The 27,942-nt window shown below is 37.5% G+C and overlaps 1 protein-coding gene across 2 annotated transcripts in view; it reads left to right on the top strand.

Moving 5' to 3' along the window:
* LOC136025818 (telomerase-binding protein EST1A-like) overlaps positions 1 to 27,942 on the top strand; it is a 254,787-nt gene that overhangs the window by 32,574 nt on the left and 194,271 nt on the right. For both annotated transcript variants that reach the window (XM_065701809.1, XM_065701808.1), the window contains exons 5-6: positions 3,589 to 3,688; positions 9,156 to 9,271. In XM_065701809.1, coding sequence (XP_065557881.1) covers positions 3,589 to 3,688; positions 9,156 to 9,271 — 216 coding nt within the window. The remainder of the gene's footprint in view (positions 1 to 3,588; positions 3,689 to 9,155; positions 9,272 to 27,942) is intronic.

The raw sequence follows: 27,942 nt of genomic DNA, 5'->3' as shown, positions 1-27,942 counted from the left end.
AATTTAAGCCTAACTTCCGCAAAGAAGTAATAATGTCAGAAGCCTTGTAATACCAAATTATTTTCGTGTTCCTATAAAGACCGGCGTAAATAAAGCAGAAGCAGAAATATAAGGTAAATGTTTAGTTTCGTTCCGTAATGTCTATAGTGCGTATTACTGTATACACCAAGATTCTGATGATCGCATTTTGTTTCTTTATCATTATTAGACAAGCGCATCCATTTCTGGTTGACCCTCCTCCCCCATGGGGTAAACTAAAAATGTGTAAAGTGGGCTTGCTTACAGGTAACATTACCTATAGGGCGAAGCGTATTAGTCCATGAGCCCCGCGGGTAGCTGGGCGAGGTCTGTATTCTATATTCATTCAACAAAGAGTAATAAAACTAAAAAAAAAACAAAAAAAACGAAGTTTATTCAATAGATATAGAATACAGACCTCACCCTGCTGCCCTCACCTTCGCTCTATAGGTAATATTACCTTTAATCAAGCCAACTTTACGCATTTTTAGTTTGCCCCACGGAAGAGGAGGGTCAACCAGAAATGGATGCGCTTCTAGAATTAGCATTTCTAAGTGCTCTAAACTATAAATTTGCCAAATATAATATACGCAATTCAGCCAGATCCTTTTTTTTAGGATAGGTGAAATACCAGACAGGAAAAGTATTGAATGGTCACAAAAGCTACTATATAGGAATGGAAGCGCTTTTCGAGAATAATGACCACGATTAGCCATTATTTTGCCATAACCCGCTTTTAAGTTTTTCTTTAACATTTCATACAATATTTGTCCTAAAAGTTAGGATTTGAACAAATATGAGTGCTTAACCACCGCAATTCAGAGACAGAACGAACGGAGAAGTTAGAACACGGGAGAAAAATGGGCATAGACTTTGCATTAAAGACTAGGCACTCACATTTATCAATATTCAATGACAGACCAACACTTTGGAAATGTTTTGAAATAGATGACACGGAATTCGAGAGGCTAGATCTGGAACGGCTTAAAAGAAGTATATCATCCGCATATGCAATATAAGAGACATTTACCAAATCACAGAAAAGAGAGAGTATAATTTTGGATAGCACACTGTGGATACACATACTGAAAAGATACAGTGAAAGAACACCACCTTGACGCACTCCCGAACGGATTGGAATAATCCCATAAAAATTCGAGTGAAACTTTAACCGAACATGGGAATTACTATACCAAAACTGAAGAAACCCGAACGACAGAAACGTTGACTCCAGAACTGACAAGGGAAAACAAAACTTGACAATGAGAAACATCGTCAACAGCTTTAGACAGGTCCAGGGTGCAAAAATGGACCTCAGAGCCACTGGCTTGAACCTTTGAAAGGACAGAAGTTAAAACACGGTGGGCATGCTGGCAACCAATACGCCGCCTGAATCCAAACTTATTTTGACTGTTATCCATAATTTCTGCTACAAAAGGTAAGAAAAAATACTCAAAAAATTCGCTAACATTACAAGCCACAGTTATGGGTCTATAGGTTTTGCAACTTAAAGGATCCTTTCCACGCTTTAGCGCCGCTTAGAAAGGAGTCAGGCACCTGAGAGGATGCCAAGCACATTTGGAAAAGCGGCTGCAGGTGGAACACTAAATCTTGCGACTCCGTTCGAAGGTGGGAGACAGCAATACCATGATGATCAACAGATTTCGATTTAAGTTGTTTAACATTCTAAGCACTTTTTCACAGGAGACTGGGATTATATGCTTCTGCTCCAGCTTTTAGGGAACTAAATCACTAAGGAGATACGAGAAACAAGAGTGTGCAGCATAGTTAATGATAGTAAAAAAATACTAGAATAGTGCTTAATCCAAGAAGCTACAGGAGTAACATCACTAGAAGCAGAGGGTTCCAGAATAGAGGAATTGATCACTTGTCTCCATTGAGAAGCAGTTTTGGGGCATTCAGAGCCATTATACCGTACACTACACAGATACCGCTTGAATTATCCTTTGGCCTATTTTTTAATATAAAAAACATGGCCTATATTTGGGCGACCGCAGGCGATTCAGATACGAAGCCAGAACTTCGCTTTATTTTTAATGCCATTTAATTCGGGGTCATTTTTCCAAATGGAAATCCGAAAGACGAGGGACGGCAGCAGCTTCTGCTTGTTTCAAACATGCAACGATTTGAAGGTAATATGTGTTTAACAGGGAGCGAGCATTTGGTAAATAAACACTTGTGCACAACAAGCTGAATGAGATTTGAATATTTGAGAGGAGAGCAGCAAGGGTAGAAATGTGTAATGAAAGGTCAATTATTTTGGGGTTATAAAAAAATAATTGTCGGCTTTAAGATTTGATTAGATCAAAATATTCAGGATTTTTTTTTTATAGCTGATAAAATAAAAACCGCCGAAATAACTAATTCAGGAACGTCAGCCAAACTTCAGATGTTTAACATGGGAGGTATAGGAAGATTCTTTCAGAGCCCGTCCTGCCTTAAAAAACTACATTTTACAAATGGACTAAATAGGGGAAAATACATTTTTCGGTTCTAAAAATTTAAACATGTTGCGAACTTTCCGAAAATGATAACAATTTATCATACAAGCATAATTTTATGAATGCTGAGGATGACGAATATACAGTTCTCTATTTAAGTAAAACGTGCACCAGGTTTAAATTTTTAGAACCAAAGAATTTATTTTCCCCTTTTTAGTCCATTTGTAAAACATAGTTTTTTCAAAGTTTTTTTTTTTATAAAGTATTTATTACGTTACAGTTATATTCCTCTGTACAGGACTTATGATCTCAAACTTATGATCTAATCTTTCTAGATTCTCGAGTGAATATTACAAGGATTATACTGAGTAAGAGTAAAGTATCATTGATTTTGGCTACCAAAAACAATGCTATCCAATTTTGATTGAACTGTTGCCCTACAAACCATCGCAACTTCACCCTCTTTGAACTAAAATTATATTCCTCTGTACAAGTCTTACTCCCAAACGGGTCTTTTTAGATTATTGAATGAACATTCTGTAGAATACACTGGGCAAGGCAAATACATTATCATTTTTTCTTTTCAACTTCTAATTAAACCAAATTTGTAATTGAAAACTGTTGTAATCGAATGGCAATTACTTGCAAAAAAATACAATTACCAATAATTGAATTGCATTCGCTTGAATATGGCAAGCTTAATTGCTGTATCGGCCAATTTATGTCAGGAATGTACCCAGTAACTTTTCTGGGGGGTGGGGGAGGGCATAAAAATGTACAGTATATATACTTTATCGTAGTAAATAGTACCTAGTATTAGCCCGGCCCTAGTGGCCCTCTTCTCTGCGTAAGTGCTTAATTCATTTAAATCGTCTTTTGCACGTCCCTGCTTGACTTCGTTCCTTAGTGAAAACAAAAAAGCCCAGTATGGTCTTAAATTTATAGCTCAGAATATCATGGTGGAGAGGGGGGGGTGGACCCCCCTGATTTTTTCTGACTTGGAAAAACGCAACAAAAATGCATATGAACAAATTTTTCATGCGTCTTTGAATTTTTTTTGTGTTTTTATTTTTAATGTTTATCATTTAATGTTATTTGTTTTTTGCAGTACACCAGCCATTGTACAAGAGAATAATGATGGAACAAACAGAAGGCTGAGCGCGGAGGAAGCCCGACGAAGGATTAGTGCAGAACTAGCCGCTATTGGGGTAAGTTTAACTGTTTATCACAAATGACGTGTGAGATCGCTTAAAAAAAGAAAAACTATGACCTAATGGCGTCAATAGTGACGGGGATAGGGTAAAAAGGTATTTTTCAAAATATAGGGGGTGGCAGATTTTTTTTCTATAAAAATACTAGAGAGAGTCAAGAGAGAAAAAGACGAATTTAATTTAAACAAAGTAGTACCAAAATGTACTAAAACAAAAGCAACAACAAAACTGTTTTGTTATTGCTTTTGTTTTTTTAGTACGCCTGTCACTGCTTTTTTTTTTAAATAAAACCAGTTTTTTTCTCTCTTGAACTCTCTCTCTCTTCTTGAACTTCTTTTCTTCTTGAACGTCTTTTCTCTCTTCAACTTCTTGAACTGAAAAAAAAAACAGCGTGGTCTAAGAAATTATTCGTGAAAATACCAGAAAAAACAAGAGCTAAGAGCTCATATGGCACTTGTGACGAGGTCGGAAGAGCCGAGAGCTCATATGGTACGAGGTCGGAAGAGCCAAGAGCTCATTTGGACGAGGTCGGAAGAGCCGAGAGCTCATATGGTACGAGGTCGGAAGAGCCAAGAGCTCATTTGGCACTTGTGAGAAGGTCAGAACCTAAAGTTAAACTTTATAGCACAAGATCCTTCTAAATATCAAATTTCATTAAGATCTGGTCACCCTTTCGTAAGTTACAAATACCTCAATTTTCAAAATTACCTCCCCCCTCCCAATTCCACCAAAGAGAGCAGATCCGGTCCAGTTATGTCAGTCACGTATCTTAGACAGGTTTCTATTCTTCCCATCCAGTTTCATCCTGATCTCACCGCTTTAAGTATTTTCTAAGATTTCCGGTCCCCCCAACTGCCCCCCCCCCCAATTACGTTTGATCCGGTTGAGATTTAAAATAAGATATCAGAGTTACGAGGTCCTTCTAAATATGAAGTTTCATGAAGATCCGATCACTCCTTCGTAAGTTAAAAATACGTTATTTTTCTTATTTTTCAGAATTACCCCCCCCCCCGCAATTGAGCGGATCCGTTCCAATTATGTAAATTACGTATGCAAGACTTTTGGTTATTTTTCCAACCAAGTTTCATCCCAATCCCTCCAATCTAAGCGTTTCCCATCATTTTAGGTCTCCCCACCCCAAACTTCCCCCAATGTCACCAGATCCGGTCAGGATTTAGAATAAGAGCTTTGAGCCACGATATCCTTCTAAAAATCAAATTTCATGGAGATCCAATCACCCGTTCGTAAGTTAAAAATACCTCATTTTTTCTAATTTTTCAGAATTAACCCCCCCCCCCAACTACCCAAAAGAGAGCGGATCCGTTCCGTTTATGTCAATCATCTATCTAGGACTTGTGTTTATTTTTCCCACCATGTTTCATCCCGATCCCTCCACTCTAAGTGTTTTCCAAGTTTTAGGTTCCCCCTCCCAACTCCCCGCCCCCATCACAAGATCTGGTCGGGATTTAAAATAAGAGCTCTAAGACACGATATCCTTCTAAACATCAAATTTCATTGAGATCCGATCACCCGTTCGCAAGTTGAAAATACCTCATTTTTCTAATTTTTAAGACTTACTCCCCCCCCCCAACTACCCCAAAGAGAACAAATAAGTTCCGATTATGTCAATCATGTATCTAGGACTTGCGCTTATTTTTCCCATCAAGTTTCATCCCGATCCCTCTACTCTAAGTGTTTTCCAAGATTTTAGGTTTCCCCCCTCCAACTCCCCCCAATGTCATCAGACCCAGTCGGGATTTAAAATAAGAGCTCTGAGACACAATATCATTCCAAACATCAAATTTCATTAAGATCCAATCACCCGCTCATAAGTTAAAAATACTTCATTTTTTCTATTTTTCCGAATTAACCGGCCCCTACTCCCCCCCCCCCAGATGGTCAAATCGGGAAAACGACTATTTCTAATTTAATCTGGTCCGGTCCCTGATACGCTTGCCAAATTTCATCGTCCTAGCTTACCTGGAAGTGCCTAAAGTAGCAAAACCGGGACTTTAGGTTTTCCCCCTCCGACTCCCCCCAATGTCATCAGATCCGGTCGGGATTTAAAATAAGAGCTCTAAGACACAATATCATTCCAAACATGAAATTTCATTAAGATCCAAATACCCGCTGATAAGTTAAAAATACTTCATTTTTTCTATTTTTTGCGAATTAACCGGGCCCCCACTCCCCCCCAGATGGTCAAATCGAGAAAACGACTATTTCTAATTTAATCTGGTGCGGTCCCTGATACGCTTGCCAAATTTCATCGTCCTAGCTTACCTGGAAGTGCCTAAAGTAGCAAAACCGGGACAGACCGACAGACAGACAGACAGACAGACCGACAGAATTGGCGACTGCTATATGTCACTTGGTTAATACCAAGTGCCATAAAAACAAGCCATTTTCGATTAAAATACCTAAAAAAGCATTTTGCGAAATCCAAAGTGCTGGAGAAACTGCCCCCCCCCCCTCACCCACCCAATTGGTACCACTGATTGTGACTCACTAAACAATCACACAGATAATCCAATTAGATTTTGGGCTTCGGCGATTTTAGAATCTATTAGAATGTTCAGATAGTTCATTTATGCAGCAAGAAGTTTGAACAGAAAGAATTCACTATAGTATTACCAACAGATGGCTCTGTGGCTGGGAGTGTAGTGAGGGTGAGAGGGGAAAAAATAATAAAAGGAAAGCACTGAGAAAAATGGTGAGTTGTCATCCATCACTCGTAACCGCCACTAACAAAATGATATTTTCCAAACATGGCCCAGATGCATCCAGACTAGGGGGCGTTGAAAAAATGATAATTATAAAAAGAAGAAAAAATTTAAAATAATAATAATATAAAGAGCTATTAAAAAGGAGAGTAAACAATCGCTTTGAAGCCAAACAACTTTTTAGAAGTCACCAAACGTGACTCTCTTTAGCTGTTCCAGGCAGAGTATTCCAGGGAGCAGGAGAGGATTGGCATAATGGGTTGATTGGGATAGAAATGTTTTTATTCGAGACTACTTTTCGGATGACTAATGAAAAAGTATGCTGAACAAGTAATTCAGCCACTCGTTTCAATAATTAATTGTGTTATTCTAACTGCTCCTCACTTATTTGTCGAAAAAAAAGGGTGTGTGAGCTAAAATGTAAATATCGATTCGTCACGGTGAAACAGCGCAATCTTTATATAAAGATTGTTTTAATGTATGGATAGATGGCGTGGATGATCCGTATTTGTTTCCGGTCAAAAAGGATTTTTAGCTTCCTGATTTAAAATCTAAGGCGTTCCGAAACCAAAACAAGTTGAGCACAATTTTCTCAAATTAAAGACTTCTTACACCTTGTAAAATAAAAGTCAAAGAGGGATTTTTAAGCTTTAATTGGAGAGATCTAAAGCGTCTAAATTCTTAAATTGGAGGGATCTAAAGCGCCTAAATTCTTAAATAGAAAATTTTCTACCTATCTCCGTTGCGTAAATCGTATTGTCATTGAATTAAACAGGTTTGTCCGAAACAAAATTCTTCAAAGGATTTTAAGAGTTTATTAGTACAAGCACAGCTAAAGTAATCGCCGAAATCTGTTGGAGAGCAAATTGGAGAATTATTGTCAAAGTGTGCGAAGGGTTTAGGGATATTTAAATCGTAGGGCAATAGATGAGAGTCAATTTTTTTAATTATGTATAAGCGTGTACTCTTGTTGGAATCTGATGTTTTAGGGGGGGGGAGAGGAATAGGGTGGACATATATGAGTCTTCTTTCTGCAATTTTGTAAGTACTTGTGCATTGACGATATTTCAGTATGTGCCTTTTAACTAAAGTTCTTCTTCTACAGAAAGGATTGTTGCAGATCTAATGTTGAAGATTCACATAAACATTTCATTTTTTTTTATTTGGGGGAGAGAGTTGGATATATCTTCTTTCTAAATCTAAAATTTTTCAGCTAAAATATGTTGAAAATATGTTCCTCTCCCATTTTGTTTTTTGTCGACCTCCCCCTTGTGGCCACACTGTCTCATTTAGTGCACTGTTTGATCTTGAAAAATTAAAACTAGTAACTCACTGCAGTGCCTAGCAACACGAGGCCAAAACAGCTGCGCACTCTCCTTCTCCACCCGAATATGTTAAAAGCTTTCACTCTTCACCCTTTCCCATGAAGTTCCGATCTCCTTCAAATCATTCCTTATGACTTCTTCGCTCCCCATTTGGGGACGGCCGGCTTTTCGTTCGGCTCCAGATACATGGTTTAAAAGTACAGTCTTTGGCGGTCGGTCATCTTTCATCTGCAAAACATATCCCTTTCATCCCAACCTTTCTTCCATTATAGCCCAGAAAGCAGTATCAAAAATTATTTTTCGCACAGCTCGCTGTTTGACAATTATTTTTGTTGTTTGACAAATTTTGTTGTTATGTTGTTTGACAAATTATCTCCTTAGATATAAATCCCACAACATGTCAAATAACATTTTTTAAGTAGCCAATTTGACCAAGTCAATGCTAACTTAAACTTGTCTCCATGTTCAAGCCCATTTATTCCTCCTCCCCTACTATGGTTGAGCCGATCCGACCCTGAAATACAGAACCGGGGTAAAACAGCCAATGGTTGAAATCCAACAAACCCTTCTGGTAGGCATCCCAAGTGCAAGAATTTAGATACCCATTAACTTAGGAAACCCTTGCTTAAAATACTGCTTATTAATGACAGTCAACTGACCTTAAACTATCCTTTGAAAATTCCTTTGGAAACCATTTAACAGATATCCCTCTTTTTTTCAAAGCGCCCAAGTTTCAAAACCATAGTTGACCCCTTTCGTTACCATAGCTTCCAATATTCTAATCTTGCTTCCCAGAGTTATCTTCTTTTTCTTCCAAACATTTTTTAACAAAAAAAAAAAACAAAAACAAAAAGAAACATGGACCTTAGTTTTTCTGCTTTCCGAATTTTCACTGCGCCATCTTTGCTAATACTACTTTCCAGGTAATTGATGTTAACCACTGGATCAATCCTCTCCTTCCTCGACATCACTTCCCCATCTTCATCTATTCCTTGTCTCAGCGACTTAGTCTTTTTAACGTTAATTTTCAAACCAGTTCTTGCATTCTGAACCCTCAAAATCTCCAAAAATACCTCCTCCCCCAGTAATACGTTAAAAACCAATAGTGTTCTCATACATAGCACTAATCACTTTGTGTGATTTGTGCGACCATATTAGTGGGTCAGAAATAAGTTAATATTATTATTTCAATGAGGTGAAACATATTCACCATTCTATTAAAGTTTAAATATGTAGCCTATTTTCATTGGGGCATTTGTGTAATTTGTTTCTCTTAGAGGTATGTAGCTAATGGGTCTTCGAGGCTAGAGCCTCAGCCGAGAATGGATGGATCCTGTATATTATATATATAAAATCGGTGGGAGGGATATAAGCACAAAGTTTATCTCGTTTAATGTTTCTATTATTTTTCTTTAGTCCTGGAATGAAGAAGTTGAAAGAAGCGAAAGAGAGGAAATTGATAAACATGAAGAGCCCCCAACTAGTGCCAAAAAGGAGGAAATAGTTTTCATATCTGAAGATATACGTTATATGTAAGTGACTTGCTTAATTCCGTCTGCTTTCTTACCTTCATGAATAATTATGTGTATTTGATTTTTAAACACTTATGTTTTATTCTGGACATTGGATTCAGGCAATCAAGTTCATATATATTTTTGATTATTATATATTATTTTAATACAGATTATTTTAAATCACAGAATTTTATCATTTGGAGGGATTTAAAGTTGAAGCTAGGCCTGTGCATTAAGCCAGTCGAAATCAAACTTTTAGAAGCGAAGTGATTGTATACATATAGACTCATACGTAGAAATTTGTTTGGAGAATTTCAGAGATAATGAGGGGACTAGGCTTGTAAACCCCCCCCCCCCCCCCGCCCAAAAAATCTATAAATTGTATGAAATTGTATGTACCTGTTGGAAAAATAATTCAGAATATTTTCTAGGGCCTAAGCCCCCTCCCTGTCTATGCACGTCTATGTTTATATCATTTTTGAAATAAATTGTACCTCAATGTTTATACAACTTTATGCACGACTATATAGCTGTCCTGGCTAAGTGGTTGGCGCGCGGGTGTGAGAATTTTTTGTCCAAGGGGCATGGATTCAATTCTAGTTGTAACCAGTTATTTGGTTTGGGACGGGGGTCAACGGCGTGACTCTGTAGGCTCAGCCAGAGTCGACCCAGCTCTGAATGGGTACATGGAGAAATCTAGGGAAGTTTAAGCAGGAAGGGTGTGTGAAAGCACAGGATGGTTTGCCCCCAGTCTCCCATTGCACTTTCTGGCTGAAGAACTATAAAAACGGAGATCAGCACCGCCGGTTTGGACCTTAAGGGGCGTGTGCCGTCTTACTTACTTATTTTATTTTGCCTAAATATGGCTCGTCTCACATCTCATTAAAAGGGTGTATTAAAAGGGCTTTCCCAAATCACATCTCAAAGAGTAAAAATAGGCTTGGAAGCTTTTTGGTAGATTAGGTTTGTGTTCAAGTTTTTTTTTATAATAAAAATTTGTTTTTTTTATCATTTTTAAAAATTATAATATTATAAGACTATAATTAAAATTTATAACTATTTAATAAAAATGATAGTTTACAACATGTAGGGGACAAGGGTATGTTTTTTTATTTTTTAAAATAAAATACCTGAAAAGGTGTTTTTTCAAAATGTATGAGGGGGAAATGGGTGTCATGGTGCCGCTGATATTGCTATGTCTCGCTCTTTTTTTTATCGTATTGAATTAAGTGTGCTTCTAAATAAAAACAGAAGGAGTATAATTTCTGGAAAGCCCGCGATCAGCTGCACTGCTGTGATAAGGGGTTGGAGGGGGCTAAACGATTGGACAGTCTTGGCAATATTCATGGTAAGACTGCACAAGATGAATTTGCACAAGGGCATGAATAGCTTGACATATTTTTCGTATTGCCCCCAACTTGGTCATGGTTTTGTTGGCTCAATGTCGTCCTTTGAAAATTTCTTGTAGACGAACTTCGGTTTGGCTGAGTTTGAGAATTGTACGCTTGGAATTAGCTTTTGGAAACAACCAAAATACGGTTACGTTCATTATAGATGCATTAATCTATAGTAATTATAATTTATTTGCACAAAATGCAACAATTGCCGTGACAAAAGAACGAAAAACAAACCAACACAAACCAACAACAAATTTTTGATTTTTTTATATATAGTATTCAAACTGTATAGCTATTTTCCTTTTCTAGTTTATAGCTTCTATTTTCTGCAGTGTCACGTCACAAATTACAGTAGACACAGGTAGGAATTTTTATTCTGTCTGTTGCCAAGATGTAACCATTTACTTCTTCTTTTTTTTTTTTTTTGCTTGTATGGAAAATTACCTTCTCCAATAATTCTGTCTTTTCTTCCTCTTGATTCAAAGTACTGTTTCTGTTCCACAAAAAAAAAAAAAAATCGTTTTTAATAGCCGAGGCCATTTTTGTTGGGTTTCAGACTATTTTTCGAAATTTTGTTGTTTGTTTATAATTTCTGAAAAGCCCGCGGTCAGAGACACTGCTGTAATAAGGGAGTTTCTTTTTGTTCTTAAACACTGCCGAATATAAATGCTACCTTTGTAGTTGATTGGGTAGGGGGAGGGGGTAAAGAATTCAAGAGTCTTGGCAATTTTCATGGTAAAACTGCACAAGAACATAAATAGCTTTACATATGTTGTGTACTGCCCCCAACTCGGTTTTTGTTGGCTCACTGTCGTTCTTTGAAAATTTCTTGTAGACGAACATTCGATAAGTCTTCGGTTCGGCTGAGTTTGAGAATTTATGCTTTGAATTAGCTTTCTGAAACAACTAAAATACGGTTACATCCATCATAAATGCATTAATTTATAGTCATTGTAATTTATTTGCACAAAATGCAACAAATTACCGCATCAAAAGAACGAAAAAACCTACCCCTCCCCCTAATGTGCAAATATGTTGGCCTATGTAGCCCTATAATATGAACCCACAAGAGGCAGCACTTATTATCACAACTATATAGGTTAATACAACCTGTCATAAATATAGACAAAAACAGTTCTATGATTCTGTCATAATCGCAAGAATTTCCCTTCAAAAACGGCTCTATGATTCAGCCCTAATCGCATAAATTTTCCCGACTTCAGATTTTCTCCAAATTTCTTTCCCCCAAATAGCTCTGTTGTCAGTCCTAATCCCAATTTCCTGCGGTTAGTCCTTGCCACGGGGATTTCCCCTGCTTCAAATTCTCCCCTAAATTATTCCCCAAATTTCCCCCCAAAAGAGTTCTGTAGTTCAGTCCTAATCGCATGAATTTCCCCTGCTTCAGACTTTCCCCAAATTTCTTCCCTCAAAACAGCTCTATGCTTCTGTACTAATCCGTTGAGTTTCCCCTGATTCAAATTCTCCCCAAAATGGTTCCCCAAATTTTCCCCCAAAACAGCTGTATGGTTCAGTCCTAATCGATTTACCCCAAAATTCTTCTTCCTCATTATTGTTACCCAGCTATTTTTACAAGTAATACATCACATATAGTATCAGTTTTGGGGAGCTCCTTGGACTATTATTCATTTTTTTTCCTACTCCCAAAATTTCCCCTACTCCCAAAATTCTTCTTCCTCATTATTGTTACCCAGTTATTTTTACAAGTAATACATCACATATAGTATCAGTTTTGAGGAGCTCCTTGGACTATTATTCATTCTTTTCCTACTCCCAAAATTTCCCCTACTCCCAAAATTCTTCATCCTCATTATTCTTGCCCAGTTATTTTTACAAGTAATACATCACATATAGTATCAGTTTTGAGGAGCTCCTTGGACTATTATTCATTATTTTCCTACTCCCAAAATTTCCCCTACTTCCAAAATTCTTCATCCTCATTATTCTTACCCAGTTATTTTTACAAGTAATACATCACATATAGTATCAGTTTTGAGGAGCTCCTTGGACTATTATTCATTTTTTTTCCTACTCCCAAAATTTCCCCTACTCCCAAAATTCTTCTTCCTCATTATTGTTACCCAGTTATTTTTACAAGTAATACATCACATATAGTATCAGTTTTGAGGAGCTCCTTGGACTATTATTCATTATTTTCCTACTCCCAAAATTTCCCCTACTCCCAAAATTCTTCATCCTCATTATTCTTACCCAGTTATTTTTACAAGTAATACATCACATATAGTATCAGTTTTGAGGAGCTCCTTGGACTATTATTCATTCTTTTCCTACTCCCAAAATTTCCCCTACTCCCAAAATTCTTCATCCTCATTATTCTTGCCCAGTTATTTTTACAAGTAATACATCACATATAGTATCAGTTTTGAGGAGCTCCTTGGACTATTATTCATTCTTTTCCTACTCCCAAAATTTCCCCTACTCCCAAAATTCTTTCATCCTCATTATTCTTGCCCAGTTATTTTTACAAGTAATACATCACATATAGTATCAGTTTTGAGGAGCTCCTTGGACTATTATTCATTCTTTTCCTACTCCCAAAATTTCCCCTACTCCCAAAATTCTTCATCCTCATTATTCTTGCCCAGTTATTTTTACAAGTAATACATCACATATAGGATCAGTTTTGAGGAGCTCCTTGGACTATTATTCATTCTTTTCCTACTTCCAAAATTTCCCCTACTCTCAAAATTCTTCATTCTCATTATTCTTACCCAGTTATTTTTACAAGTAATACATCACATATAGTATCAGTTTTGAGGAGCTCCTTGGACTATTATTCATTTTTTTTTCCTACTCCCAAAATTTCCCCTACTCCCAAAATTCTTCTTCCTCATTATTGTTACCCAGCTATTTTTAGAAGTTTTGGGGAGCTCCTTGGACTATTATTCATTTTTTTCCTACTCCCAAAATTTTCCCTACTCCCAAAATTCTTCATCCTCATTATTCTTGCCCAGTTATTTTTACAAGTAATACATCACATATAGTATCAGTTTTGAGGAGCTCCTTGGACTATTATTCATTCTTTTCCTACTCCCAAAATTTCCCCTACTCCCAAAATTCTTCTTCCTCATTATTGTTACCCAGCTATTTTTAGAAGTAATACATCACATATAGGATCAGTTTTGGGGAGCTCCTTGGACTATTATTCATTTTTTTCCTACTCCCAAAATTTTCCCTACTCCCAAAATTCTTCATCCTCATTATTCTTGCCCAGTTATTTTTACAAGTAATACATCACATATAGTATCAGTTTTGAGGAGCTCCTTGGACTATTATTCATTCTTTTCCTACTCCCAAAATTTCCCCTACTCCCAAAATTCTTCATCCTCATTATTCTTGCCCAGTTATTTTTACAAGTAATACATCACATATAGGATCAGTTTTGAGGAGCTCCTTGGACTATTATTCATTCTTTTCCTACTTCCAAAATTTCCCCTACTCCCAAAATTCTTTCATCCTCATTATTCTTACCCAGTTATTTTTACAAGTAATACATCACATATAGTATCAGTTTTGAGGAGCTCCTTGGACTATTATTCATTTTTTTTCCTACTCCCAAAATTTCCCCTACTCCCAAAATTCTTCTTCCTCATTATTGTTACCCAGCTATTTTTAGAAGTTTTGGGGAGCTCCTTGGACTATTATTCATTTTTTTCCTACTCCCAAAATTTTCCCTACTCCCAAAATTCTTCATCCTCATTATTCTTGCCCAGTTATTTTTACAAGTAATACATCACATATAGTATCAGTTTTGAGGAGCTCCTTGGACTATTATTCATTCTTTTCCTACTCCCAAAATTTCCCCTACTCCCAAAATTCTTCATCCTCATTATTCTTGCCCAGTTATTTTTACAAGTAATACAGTACATATAGTATCAGTTTTGCAGATCACGACTCTCATTGCGACCAGTTACGGGAAGTTTCTGTGAAAGTGAATGACCTTGCTCAGCCGTATGTTGGCTTTGGTCAAGGCACGAGCTCTTTTTGAGTGAAATGCATCTTTGAATCACGTTGAAAAATTGTCAGAATAGAAAGGTTAAGATCCGTCAAGTTGACGTTTCTTCAAGTTGACAGTTTTGCAGATCAGTTTTAAAAAGAAGAGTTGTGAGAAAGAATCAAACTTTAGCGTAAAGAGCGGGGCGTTGATGAGGAAGCAGCCCCTTTCATATACGAAGTAATTTCTGTTCGTTTTAAGTTTTAATGTCGCTCCTTACTTTCAGTTAAAAAAACTTGTTTTTTTATTTAATTACCTTAGAAGGTAGTTGAGTTAGGTGAGTGAAACTTTCAGGAATGAACGAAAGTCACAAATATACCATGGGATTTTTGAAACAGATTAAATTTGTGTTCTAACATTTAAAAATTTGTCGTTCCTTTTAAATGAGGCCGCATAGAGAATAGAATTGGTTGACAATAAATTATATTCTGGACATCCTGTTAGTAGTGGATCAAGGGGAGGGGGCTTGATTTGAATGCTTATTAATTTAGTACATTGTTTGCCAATAGATAAAGTCATTGAAACTCTATTATAAAAATTCTGAATTCGCCAGTGTTTCTTGTTAAAACATTTTGATGACTTACTGTTTAATTATTAATTATAATTGATAATGGTGAATTATTAATTCATTATTTTGACGACAGCAATTACCGGGAGCAGGAGTTACCGGGTTCCTATCAAGGGAATTGCCCCCTCTCCGACACCCGGCATAAATCTTGGGGCCTTCCTTGTCCTACCATAAGTGAGACATCAGACCAACGTTTTTGCGCCAGTTATATGAGAAAAAGTTTTTTTTCAACTTCAAGTAAGGAGCAACATGGAAACTTAAAGCGACGAGACGCTTAAACTTCTTAAAAAATACTGCGGTCATTGTGTTTGAGTAGTCTTCTTTAAGAGTTGTGAAAAAAACAACAACAAATTTTAGCGTGAAGAGTGAGGGTTAAGAAAGGAAAGTTATTCCCTTTCCTAATTATCCCTAATTATTCTATTCTATTATTCCTAGTTATTATTATCTATTATTCCTTATTATTATTATTACTAATCTATTATTCAAATTTTTCTATTCCTAATTATTTTCTTTTATACGGAATATTTCTGTTGATTTTAAGTTTTAATGTTAATTCTTGCTTTCAGTTGAAAAGCTTATTTTAAAAACTTTAATTTCTGGTTATTTTTAAGTAATTTCATGAAATCCCCTCCTCGGTGTAGAAAATTTCCCCTGAAACTTTTCTTCCAGATGACACTCCCCCGCTGAAAATCCCCATTTCCTGCAGAAAATTCATGCAACAAAATTGTTCATGCATTTCGCAATAACAAATGCTATATGTTAATAATAGGAAAATTGATCTTTCCCCAGGGGCTTTGAGGAGCCATTACATCCCACCCCGTGAAAAATTACCCTCAGAAAATACCCCTCACTTCGGAAAACGCCCCCCCCCCCCTCCACGGCTGGTTGGTCTCCAACCACTTTCGACTTATAAAATAAGGACTAGAGCTCTAAATTTCTAATCTAATGAGCAGCCTCCGAAGTTCCTGTTACCATGAGGTGGAGATATGGATGAGGAAGGGACCCCTCCTATCTGTCTATATATATAAAAATGTAGTGTCTGTCCGTTACACTATCTTTATCGTTACACTGTCTGTCTGTCACTAAGTATGACGTCAATATATAAAAAAAACTTAACAGAATTAAAAACTATCTTCTATAAAAAAAAACTGAAAAAAAGAAAAAAAGTAAAAAAAACAAAAAAACTAAAAAGAAAAAAAAAATAAAGAAAAACTAAAAAAATAAAATAGAGAAAACCACTAAAGAATAAAAAAAAGAAAAAAACTAAAAACAGAAAAAGACTAAAAGAGAAAAAAGGCCAGATTAGGAATGTCCAATTTACGTCATCAATTCGATCCAGAAATGACATAGCGTTGCCGGGACCCAGAACACAAGGGACAATGAGAATCCATATATAGTAGCCTGCCGCATACCATGCTGGAGCCCGCGGGGTCCGGTGGCAAAGCCGCCGGGACCCAGCACTGTCTGTGGTTAGACCACAAGGGACAATGAGAATCCATATATAGAAGCCTGCCGCGTGCCATGCTGGGGACCCAGCTAGTATGGAATAATTCTGCTCATTTTGGAGTTTAATGTTACTCTTTACTTTCATAATAACAGCATAGACCTGAAATATTCCCCGAAATCATAAGGGAGTAGATATCAATTTCACCGTTTTGGATGTGTTTTTTTAAAGTTTTTTTGTCCCCCCCCCCGCACCAAAATTCTGGTTACGGCCCTGAAGATCATACATCAATTTCAACTTCCACCCTCCCCTTGTCTCTCCTCTAGAACTAATTCTGTATTAATCTGATTGCTTAATGAGAGCGGTGTTGTTCTGGCATTGAATTGCACCCTTTGGGGTATCTCCCATCCTTACTACAAAACAATAAGAGAACCCCATTATAGAAGTTTATGTGCCTTTTTAAATTTTGTAATTTGTCTGTTGCTTACGAGTAGTACTTGTTAATCGGAAACATAAGGACATTTGTCACGGAAGAGTTTTCTGCAGGGGGGGGATTGCCTGGGGGAATTTTCAGTGAAAGAAAATCTTTGGGAATAATTTCCTTTCAGCGATGATGTATTTTTCCTCGGGGCGGGGTGTATTTTTCAGCGAGGGTGTTTTTCGCGGGGGGTTAACGCATAGAACTATCCCCACAGACATAGTTATTGGGCCTTTTGACTATACTGAATCGTGGCTATCCCAAAATCTTGATCGGTGGTCTTCGGGGGAAAAGGGGCGCAGAATAGGGGCTATTTGCCCTCCAATCTTTTTGATCTATTAAAAAGAGAACTAGAACTTCCGATTTCCGTTCTGATGAGGACTCTGCTGGTCTTGTAGTACGCTTGGTTTGAAGCAATCACTCTTGAAAAAAAAATTGAAACATATCTGCCATCTTTCTCCTAGGCAAAAATTACAAATTCCACATTTGTAGATAGCAGTCTATAACATTTGTAGTAAGGTTTTCTGATATGCTGAAGCTGATGGTGTGATTTTCATTAAGGTTGCTTTACTTTTGGGAGTGTTTTTGCTTTTTTGAAAATCACCCAAATTTTCTGAGATTTGTTGCTAGAAATCAATTTCTGAGGCTTGTAGCTACTAATTGACAATATTGAAATTAATGGATTTTGTGTATCTGGAATCAGCATAAAAAGCTAATTCTTTTTATTCATAAATTATTATCCAAATTCTATTTTTTAAGAGTTCCGATTACTACTGGGCCGAGTTGCTCCTGACTGACAGGTTCCTACCCCATGCGTGCCACTTGGAATTTATGATCTTCGTAAGTTGTGTAACCGCTCGGTCTTACTGTGATGATATTGAAACACTTTCAATGTTGCGATCGTCCATAAATTTTTCAGTCAAGGATATGCATCTTCCTCAATTAGGGGTAGACATATTTTTTTAAACCTCGGAAAAACAGCGAAAATGTCGCCTTAGATTTTGAAGAAAAAACCTCTTTTTGCATCTTCGTTAGAAAAATCTCTGCTCATTTCCCCTACATTTTCTTGAGTGATTGTCCCTGATATTAATAGTTCCTAACAAGGCTGTATCCAGAGAAGCGTACCAGGTTTGAATCCCTCCACCACCCCCCCCCCCAAGTTTTGTTGTTTAACTCGTAAAAATATAAAAAGAATGCAAAGCGTTTCTTGAAGTTTTTTACCCCCCCCCAGTGTTTGTTGAAGTTTTTACCCCCCCCCCCCTAACAAAATCCTGGATATGCCTTTGGTTTCTAAGCTATCCTATTAAACTATTCTGAAGGAACATAATGGGAGCGACGGCTCAGAAATGTCGGCTTTGAAATTCGCCATGATATTTTCCTCCCCTTAACTACGCTCAGGGATCAACTCCGAACTTCTAAAAAGTAGCGCTATAAATAATTTGCTTGCTAACTGTAAAATACAGAATTGATGCAGAATTAATTATCGATGGGAAGTAGTTATATGGTATAATATTCATATTTTCTCCCGTCAATTGTTTCACTTTCGTTTGCGGTTCGAACATCTTAACGGTTGTTTAGAAGTAATGCTTACAAATGAACTTTTCCTAGAAAAAAGAAGAAAATTTTTGTGATGAAAGTAAAGATCAGAATCGAAGCTTAAAATACAAAAATTATTGCTTCCCAGCCTATACAACATCATGGCTACAGTGGCTACAACCTAGTAAAGAGCGAACCACATCCCATAGTAATTAAAAGTTGAAAATCCGTTTTGAAAAAAAAAATGCCTAGTGGGGAAAAATTGCCATCTGACTCTGAATCAGAAATGGTAACTATTGTTTCGGTCAATCTTAAAAGCAATAGTTTTATGCAAAAAAAAAAAGTTACGGTGATTCTGAAAAAGAGCATGAAACCCCTTGAAAATGGCACCGGGTCGAAATATAAAGTGCTTCATTGGAATCAGGATGGTCGAGAATCTTTTGAAGGATAATTACAGTCCTCCACCTTGAACCCCAAGGAAAATCGCTTTTTTGCATGAAACTCCTTGAAACTGAAACCCCCTTGAAAATGATGCCGGATAGAAATAAAAAGTGCGCTGTTAGAATCAGCATGGTCGAGAACCTTTAGAAGGATAATTACAGTCCTATACCGTGAATACCAAGGAAAATCACTTTTTGAAAATGAAACACTTGAAAATGGCGCCGGATAGAAATAAAAAGTGTGCCATTGGAATCAGCATGGCCGAGAACCTTTTGAAGGATAATTACAGTCCTCCAACTTGAATACCAAGGAAAATCACTTTTTTGAGCATGAAACTCCTTGAAAATGAAACCCCTTGAAAACGGTGCCGGATCGAAATAAAAAGTGTGCCATTGGAATCAGCATGGCTTAGAACCTTTTGAAGGATAATTACAGTCCTCCGCCTTGAACACCAAGTAAAATAGCTTTTTTTGCATGGATAACGCTGACGTGTCTCCTGTTTTCTTTCTTTTTTTTACTAGGGCTAGCGAATGACCAAAACATCATAGAGAGATGTTTAATGGCTCATTGGAACGGAAATTAAATGTTCTAGTGCCATTTTTAAGTGACCAGACAAATTGAAGGGCAGCTAGCCCCCTACCCAAAGGACCCCTCCCCCCCAAAGCCGTCCCGAGACAGCCATTTTGTTCAACATAGTTCAAAGGTCCAATAGATATGGTTTCAGTGATATAGTCTCTGGGGAAGGGTTCTACGCGGCATCGGGCGTATTGGTATCGTGTATATCCTAGCGACCATATTGGTATCGGTTGTATCTTTCAATCATGGTTGCAGCAGTAGCTGCAATCTAGTAAAGAGGAAACGACAGCCCATAGGAACCAAAAGTTGAAAAGTGCATTTTGAATAAAATACTGTCTGATGAGATAAAATTGCCATTTGAAATTGAATGAGGAAGGGTAACTATTATCTCGGTTAATCTTCAAAGTTAATTGACAAAACAAATTTTATATGATTTTTCAAAAAGAGCCTGAAACCCTTCGTAAATGGTATCAGATCAAAATCATAGTTAAACCATTGGAATCAGTATGCTGAAAAATATTGCATTGGATAATTACCTTGAACAAAAGAGAAAATCATATTTCTTGCATGGATAACACTTATGTGTCCTTTTTCCCTTCTTTTAACCAGGGCTAGCGAGTTATCAGAACAACATATAGAGATGTTTAATGGTTCATTCGAACGGAAATTAAAATTGATAGTACCCTTCTTAATTGGCCAAAAAGATTGGAGGGTAGCTAGCTCTCCTCTCCCAAAAGTCGTACGTTCAGAATTATGAGATAACAATTTTTTTCAACATATTAGAAAGGTCCAATAACCCAGCTTTTGGTGATGACCTGACACTCAAAGTCCCTGGGAAAAGGGCTGTAATTTACCCACTTATCATGGTTGCTGCAGTAGCTGCATCCTGGTAAAGAGCGGAGAACAGGTCAAAAATGAGTCTATAATAAAAGGTAAATATGAAAAAGGTAAAGATGTACTAAAGAAAACTGACCTGTTTCAGTGGATGCCTGAATTATACAGGCTTAATTTAGTTTTGACAACATTTTTGGATAAAACAAATTCCACCTGCGGAACGAACTGGGGTTTGGGGAGAAACTGTGATCTGGGTTAAAATTTGCATTTTACAGTTTCAAATTGTATGTTACTCACTATTGGTACACAAATTGGTGAGACCAGCTGGGGAAACTGATTTTTCTTTTCTTTTGAAACTTATTCAATATCTCCGTTAAGCCCTGTTTTGATGTAGTGTAGTGGCTTGTCTTGATTACCAAATAATGGCAACAAGGTCCCTTCTTTTGTGGACAAAAAGGTGAAAAAAAAATGTCAGAATATACAAATGTGTCCACTTAGTTAACCTTCTTGCGTCGAAGCTACTCGCCTGGAGCTACTTTCTTAAGTACTTCTAATTTTTTTTTTCAACGGCTACCTCCCCCTCGGAAAAAAATGATGAGTGCAGTGTTGCTTCTACATTAAATCTAAATTGAAAACAGGTGCAGAATAATTAAACAACGAATTTTTGTCGAGGGAAGTAAAGAGCGAAGTTGAAACTTAAAAAGAACAAAAATTATTACTTCACAGCCTATCTAACATATATCAATAAAACTAGTGCAAATAAACCCGCTGGTGTTATCTTTGTAGGATTACAGAAAACTCGCGCTTTACTGAAAACACAGAACAATATAGGAGTTTTGGTACAGTAAAAGTAGATCATATAAGGGTACTTTTAACAGCATAAAAATAAAGCATTTTAGGATTGGTGTTTTTTTTTTCGTTTAATTTGGCATCGCTTCTGCACAATGAGCTTAGTCCAATGATTTAATATCGTTTTGAATCTGAAAAGGACACTTAGTGATTATTTTGCAGACAAGTTCACCCTAGTATTAGGACTACAGACTTGCATTCGAATTTGTATTATAACTTAAAATTCTCCGTTGTATAGAGAGATATAACCGGATTTTCAGAGTTCATGTTATGGTTTAAGGATGGGGTAAATAGACAGGGAGGTAGGGCTCATGATGAATAAGGAAGCTGCTCACTCTTGTTTAGGCTAGGAAGGTATTAATAATAGAATACTAATCTCTCATTTTCTGACTAAAAAGTTCAGGGTATCAGTAGTATATGTCCCTGCAGAACCGACTGACGGATATAGGCTTTTAGTGACTCATTGGAAATGCTATCCATACAATGACGCCTAGAACGGGCTGCGTTGCTCTTATAGGCCTATGATAAGGCCTCTAAATCATTTTTATGGCACTTGGTATCTACCAAGTGACATATAGCGATCGCAAATTCTGTCGGTCTGTCTGTCTGTCGGTCTGTCCCGGTTTTGCTACTTAAGGCACTTCCAGGTAAGCTAGGACGATGAAATTTGGCAGGCGTATCAGGAACCAGATCAGATTAAATTAGAAATTATCATTTCCCGATTTGACCATCTGGGGAGGATTGGGGGGACGGTTAAATCTGAAAAATTAGAAAACATGAGGTATTTTCAACCTGTGATCGGATCTTAATGAGATTTGATGCTTGTAAGGATATCGTGTTTCAGAGCTCTTATTTTAAATCCCGACCGGATCCGGTGATATTGCGGGGGTTTGGGGGGGGGCCTAAAAGTTTGGAAAACGTTTAGAGTGCAGGGATCAGGATGAAACTTGGCGGGAAAAATAATCACAAGTCCTGGATACGTGATTGACATAACCGGGACGAATCCGCTCTCTTTGGGGGAGCTGGGAGGGGAGGGTTAATTCTGAAAAATTAGAAAAAATGAGGTATTTTTAACTTACGAAGGAGTGATCGGATCTTTATGAAATTTGATGTTTGGAAGGATATCGTGTCTCAGAGCTCTTATTTTAAATCACGACTGGATCCAGTGACATTGCGGGGAGTTGGGGGGAGGAACCTAAAGTCTTGGAAAAAGCTTAGAGTGGAGGGATCGGGATGAAACTTGGTGGAAAAAATAATCACAAGTCCTAGATACGTAATTGACATAACTGGAACGGATCTGCTCTCTTTGGGGGAGTTGGGGGGGGGAGGGTTAATTATGAAAAATTAGAAAAAATGAGGTATTTTTAACTCACGAAGGAGTGATCGGACCTTAATGAAATTTGATGTTTGGAAGGATATCGCGTCTCAGAGCCCTTTTTTTCAAAATCCGGCTAAATCCGGTAACATGGGGGGGGGGAACCTAAAATCTTGTAAAACGCTTAGAGTGGAGAATCGGGATGGAATTTCGTGGGAAAAATAAGCACAAGTCTGAGATACGTGATTGACATAACCGGAACGGATCCACTCTCTTTTGGGGAGTTGGGGGGGGGGGGGAAGGTTTAATTCTAAAAAATTAGAAAAAATGAGGTATTCTTAAGTTACCAAGGAGTGATCGGATCTTGATGAAATTTCATGTTTAGAAGGACCTCGTAACTCAGATCTCTTATTTTAAATCCCGATCGGATCCAGTGTCGTTGGGGGGGGGGGGCGGAAATGCTCTCTTTGGTGCAGTTGGGGGGGGGGGTATTTCGGGAAAATTAGAAAAAATGAGGTATTTGTAACTTACGAACGGGTGATTACATCTTAATGAAATTTGATCTTTAGAAGGATCTTGTGCTTTAAAACTCTCATTTTAAATCTCTACCAAATCCGGTGACATTGGGGGGAGCTAGAGGGGGAAACCGGAAATCTTAGAAAACGGTTAGAGTGGAGAGATCGGAATGAAACTTGGTGGGAAAAATAAGCACAAATTATAGACACGTGATTGACATAATTGGAACGGATTCGTTCTCTTTAGGGGAGCTGGGGGCTGTTAATTTGGAAAAATTAGAAAAAATGAGGTATTTTTAACTCACAAAGGAGTGATCGGATCTTAATGAAATTTGATGTTTGGAAGGATATCGTATCTCAGAGCTCTTTTTTTGAATCCTGACTGGATCCGGTAACTTCGGGGGGAGTTGGGGGGGAACCTAAATTCTTGTAAAACGCTGAGAGTGGAGGATCGGGATGGAATTTGATGGGATAAATAAGCACAAGTCCGAGATACGTGATTGACATAACCGGAACGGATCCGCTCTCTTTTGAGGAGTTTGGGGGGAGAGGTTTTATTCTAAAAAATTAGAAAAAATGAGGTATTCTTAACTTACCAAGGAGTGATCGGATCTCAATGAAATTTCATATTTAGAAGGACCTCAGATCTCTCAGATCTCTTATTTTAAATCCTTGCCGGATCCAGTGTCATTGGGGGGGGGTGGCTGGAAATGCTCTCTTTGGTGCAGTTGGGGGGAGTATTTCGAGAAAATTAGAAAAAATGAGGTATTTGTAACTACGAACGGGTGATTACATCTTAATGAAATTTGATCTTTAGAAGGATCTTGTGGTTTAAAACTCTCATTTTAAATCCCGACCAGATCCGGTGACATTGGGGGGGGGGGGGCTGGAGGGGGAAACCGGAAATCTTGGAAAACGAACAGAAATTACTTCGTATATGAAAGGGACTGCTTCCTCGTGAACGCCCCGCTCTTTACGCTAAAGCTTTTTACCGTTTTAAAAATAGAGTTAAGAGAAAGAGTCGGACCTTAGCGTGAAGCGGGGCGTTGATGAGGAAGCAGCCCCTTTCATATATGAAGTAATTTCTGTTCGTTTTATGTTTTAATGTCACTCCTTAATTTAAGTTATAAAACACTTGTTTTTATTTAATTTAATTTCTGAACGTCTTTGAATCAATGTGTGTTTTGATTTATGCTCTCCGCAGATGAATAATTAAAACGAAATTTGCCTATTTATTTTTTCTTTGGATAAATGGTTTTCTCATAGTTTTGATCGAATGATTTTGAGAAAAAAAAAGAAGCGGGGATGGAGGTCTATTTGCCCTCCGATTTTTTGGTTACTTAAAAAGGCAACTAGAACTTTTAATTTTTTATGAATGTTTTATTAGTAAAAATAAATTTTATTAGTTAAAGAAATACGCAACTCACAAATTAGCTTACGTAACGAACTTCTGTATTCTCATATTTGTATTACATATATGAGGGAGTTCACCCCCTCGTCAGTACCTCGCTCTTCACGCTAAAGCTTAAATTTTGTCCCAATTTCTTATGAATAACCCCTGAATAACAAAAGCCGAAGAATAAATAGTTGAAATTTCTAAAAATACTTTAGCGTAAAGAGCGAGGTATTAGAAGGAGGTGAGCCCCTCATATGTGTAATAATTTCTGTTTCTTTTAACAGAATTTATTACGGAATATTTACAGGAATTAATATTTACAGGAAAATAATAACAGGAACATTCTGTTCCTTTCAGTTATTTTTTTTTCATTGTTTTTTAGATAATGCTAGAAAATCCTGCGCTCCCTTCATGGAAATTTTCTTCCCCCCTGACAAATTCCTCCATGAAAAGTTCCCCCAACATATCCCCCTCTTCTCAACCCCTGTCCCCAACCAAATGAAAACGCCCCAGAAAACGTCTTTACACTTCCCAATAACCATTACTATATGTAAGCACTGGTCAGTGTTTGTAACTTTTAGCCCCTCCCACGGGGGCTGTGGGGGAGTAGGTCACCCCAAAAGGCATAGTTATAAGGATTTTCGACTACGCTGAATAAAATGGCTATCTCAGAATTTTAATCCGGTGACTTTGGGAAAATAATTAGCGTGGGACAGGGGCCTAGGTGCCCTCCGATTTTTTTGGTCACTTAAAAAGGGCACTAGAACTTTTCATATCCGTTAGAATGAACCCTCTCGCAACATTCTAGGACCACTGGGTCGATACGATCACCCCTGGGAAAAAAACAACAACAAAAAAACAAACAAATACACGCATCCGTGATCTGCCTTCTGACAAAAAATACAAAATTCCACATTTTCAAACAGTTCATGGTAACGAACTGTAGTAAGGAGCGACCAGCCTCAATAGTAACCAAAACTCTAAAAAATGGAATTTTGATACCAATAATTACATCAAAAGTATGGCATTTTAATGCTGATTTTAAACATATAAGTTTCATCAAGATTAGTCTTACCCATCAAAAGTTACGAGCCTGAAAAAGTTTGCCTCATTTTAGAAAATAGGGGGAAACACTCCCTAAAAGTCATACGATCTTAACCATCACACCATCAGATTCAGCGTATCAGAGAACCTTGTTGTAGAAGTTTCAAGCCCCAATCTACAAAAATGTGGAATTTCGCATTTTCTGCCAGTGGACAAATCACGGATGCGTGTTTATTTGTTTTTTCCCCAGGGGTGATCGTATCGACTCAGTGGTCCTATAATATCGCGAAAGGGCTCATTCTAACGGAAATGAAAAGTTATAGTGCCCTTTTTAAGTGAACAAAAAGTTGGAGGACACCTAGGCCCCCTCCCACGCTCATTTTCCCCCAAAGTCACCGGATGAAAATTCTGAGATAGCCATTTTATTCACCATAGTCGAAAAACCCAATAACTGTGCCTTTGAATACGACTTACTCCCCCGCAGTCCCCGTGTGAGGGGCTGCAAGTTACAAACTTTGACCTGTGTGTACATATAGTAATGGTTACTAGGAAATGTACAGACGTTTTCAGGGGGATTTTTTTGGTTTGGGGGAGGGATATTTGAGGGGGGGGGTTACCGGGGAGGATTTTTCCATTGAGGAAGTTCTCATAAGGGAAGATATTTTCAATGGGTGGGGGGCGCAGGATTTTCTAGCATTAAAAAAAAAACAATGAAAAAATAAATATGAAAAGTTTTTTTCTACTAAAAGTGAGAAGCAGCATTAAAACTTAAAACGAACAGAAATTATTACGCATATGAGGGGTTTACCTTCTCGTAATACCTCGCTCTTTACGCTGAAGTATTTTTAGTAATTTCAACTATTTATTCTGCGGCCTTTGTGATTCAGGGGTCATTCTTAAGGAATTGGGACAAAATTTATGCTTTAATGTCAAGAGCGAGGTATCGACGAGGTGTGAGCCCCCTCATATACGCAATAAAAACATACGAATATTGAAGTTCGCTACGTAATTTAATTCGTAAGTTACGTATATTTTTTACTTAGGAAAACGTTCGTAAAAATTACAAGTTATAGTTGCCTTTTTAAGTAATCAAAAAATTGGAAGGCAACTAGGCCTCCTCCCTCGCTCCTTTTTTCTCAAAATCTTCCGATTAAAACTATGAAAAAGCCATTTAGCCCCCAAAAATTAATATGCAAATTTCGTTTTAATTATTTGTATGCGGAGAGCCAAGATCAAACCATGCATTAATTCAAAAACGTCCAGAAATTAAACAAAAAAAAAACAAGTTTTTTAAATGAAAGTAAGGAGCGACATTAAAACTTAAAACGAACAGAAATTACTCCGTATATGAAAGGGGCTTTTCCTCCTCAGCGCCCCGCTCTTTACGCTAAAGTTTGACTCTTTCTCTTAACTCTACATTTTAAAACGGTGAAAAACTTTAGCGTAAAGAGCGGGGCGTTGAAGAGGAAAAGCCCCTTTCATATACGGAGTAACTTCTGATCGTTTTAAGTTTTAATGTCGCTCCTTACTTTCACTTAAAAAAACTTGTTTTTTTTAAATGGTAGATAGGATCTTGAAACTTCTACAGTAGGATTCTCTGATACGCTGAATCTGATGGTGTAAATTTCGTTAAGGTTCTGTGACTTTCTGGGGTTGTTTCCTCCTCACCTGTGCTTCCAAACTTTAGTCTCTAGATCGCGTACAAAAAATGCAGGATCAAAAATCCGTCGGCAATCCTTCAATTCGTCGCAATCCAAGTTTCTACCACCATTCACGATCCGGTAGGGCAACGGGGAAGAAGCTAGAGGGTTCTGCTCCGCCTCAAGGTTTGTCACTTGGCAATGTACATTTCAAAATGGGTTTTTTAACTTTTAGTTACTATGGGCTGTGGTTCGCTCTTTGCTGCGGCAGTCATCATGTTGATCTTATGCCATTTGGTGTTACTGAGGCACAAATGATTTTGAAAGTACGTTTGGGTACCCACTGATTGGTTTCATCACTTAAAAGCGGAACTAGATATGGGGATATATAATGGAATGAGCCCTCCCCAAACTTCTTAAAATGTATAGGGATGCTGTGACTTACACTTTTTATGAACTCTAAGAGTAAGTCTTACGAATTGGTTGCAGGCATTAAATCATTAAGTTTAAATCTTAAGGTCTTTCGGTCCACAATCTTCTTACGTACGAAGTTTCTTAGCTTCGTCGATCGAAATTTATTGAAATTTTCGATGTCTCTTCAGCCATGGAAAAGGGAAGGAAAA

This window comes from Artemia franciscana, chromosome 4, assembly GCF_032884065.1.
Source record: "Artemia franciscana chromosome 4, ASM3288406v1, whole genome shotgun sequence".
Lineage (NCBI taxonomy): Eukaryota > Metazoa > Arthropoda > Branchiopoda > Anostraca > Artemiidae > Artemia > Artemia franciscana.
Note: the sequence above shows the minus strand (reverse complement) of the source record. Positions and strands in the feature narration are given on the sequence as shown.